This window comes from Myotis brandtii, unplaced genomic scaffold (assembly GCF_000412655.1).
Source record: "Myotis brandtii unplaced genomic scaffold, ASM41265v1 scaffold633, whole genome shotgun sequence".
In the NCBI taxonomy this organism is placed as follows: Eukaryota; Metazoa; Chordata; class Mammalia; order Chiroptera; family Vespertilionidae; genus Myotis; species Myotis brandtii.
In genome coordinates this window covers 2,624,486-2,625,217 of record NW_005370423.1, presented here as the reverse complement: position 1 = coordinate 2,625,217, position 732 = coordinate 2,624,486, and the positions used below count along the sequence as shown (strand labels likewise).

The 732-nt window shown below is 56.8% G+C and overlaps 1 protein-coding gene across 1 annotated transcript in view; it reads left to right on the top strand.

The window, feature by feature from the left end:
• PAPD5 (PAP associated domain containing 5) overlaps positions 1-732 on the top strand; it is a 37,690-nt gene that overhangs the window by 7,482 nt on the left and 29,476 nt on the right. The window contains exon 6 of the mRNA XM_005880308.2: positions 194-322. Coding sequence (XP_005880370.2) covers positions 194-322 — 129 coding nt within the window. The remainder of the gene's footprint in view (positions 1-193; positions 323-732) is intronic.

Sequence of the window (732 nt, the reverse complement as noted above, 5' to 3'; positions counted from 1 at the left end):
GTTGCCGGCTGTGGGCGCAGCGCGGGCTCCGGCGCCGTGTGCTGTGGGCACGTCCCGTGCTCACCCATTGCTGTGACTGCTTTTACAGTCGCCCTTCAGATGGGCAGGAAGGGTGCCCGCCAGTTGGGAACGGGAGGACCGGGCATGCTCAGCGCTCCTCACGCAGGGCCGCTGACGCGTCGCTCCTTTGCAGAAGTACCCGGTGCTGCCGTACTTGGTCTTGGTGCTGAAGCAGTTCCTCCTGCAGAGGGACCTGAACGAAGTGTTCACGGGGGGCATCGGCTCCTACAGCCTCTTCCTCATGGCGGTCAGCTTCCTCCAGGTGAGTCTGGCTCGCAGGCCCCTGTGCACGACGGGGACACCGCTGGGAGTCCCGGGGGGAAGCTGCCCGCTGCCTGGATCACTTACGACGCTCCCCTTTATTTATTTATTTATTTTTATTTATTTATTTTTTGACGTTCCCCTTTAAACTTGTCACCTTTTTGCAATTTAGCAAGTATTTCAAAGTCCCTGGGAAAGAATATTGCTTTGTTTTTAATCCTACGTGTTCTGTTGTTTTGAGATTTTTCACTGCACATTTTAAAGGTGGGGTGTGGCTTCCGTAACGGTGACTAGCAGTAGAAACTCCACGCACAGCAATGTCCTCTAAGCGCCCATCTTGAGTCCCGCTGGGCTGGGCCTGCCGTGGGGCGAGGGGAGGGGAAGTCCCGCTGCCCTGAGCGGGTTTATGGG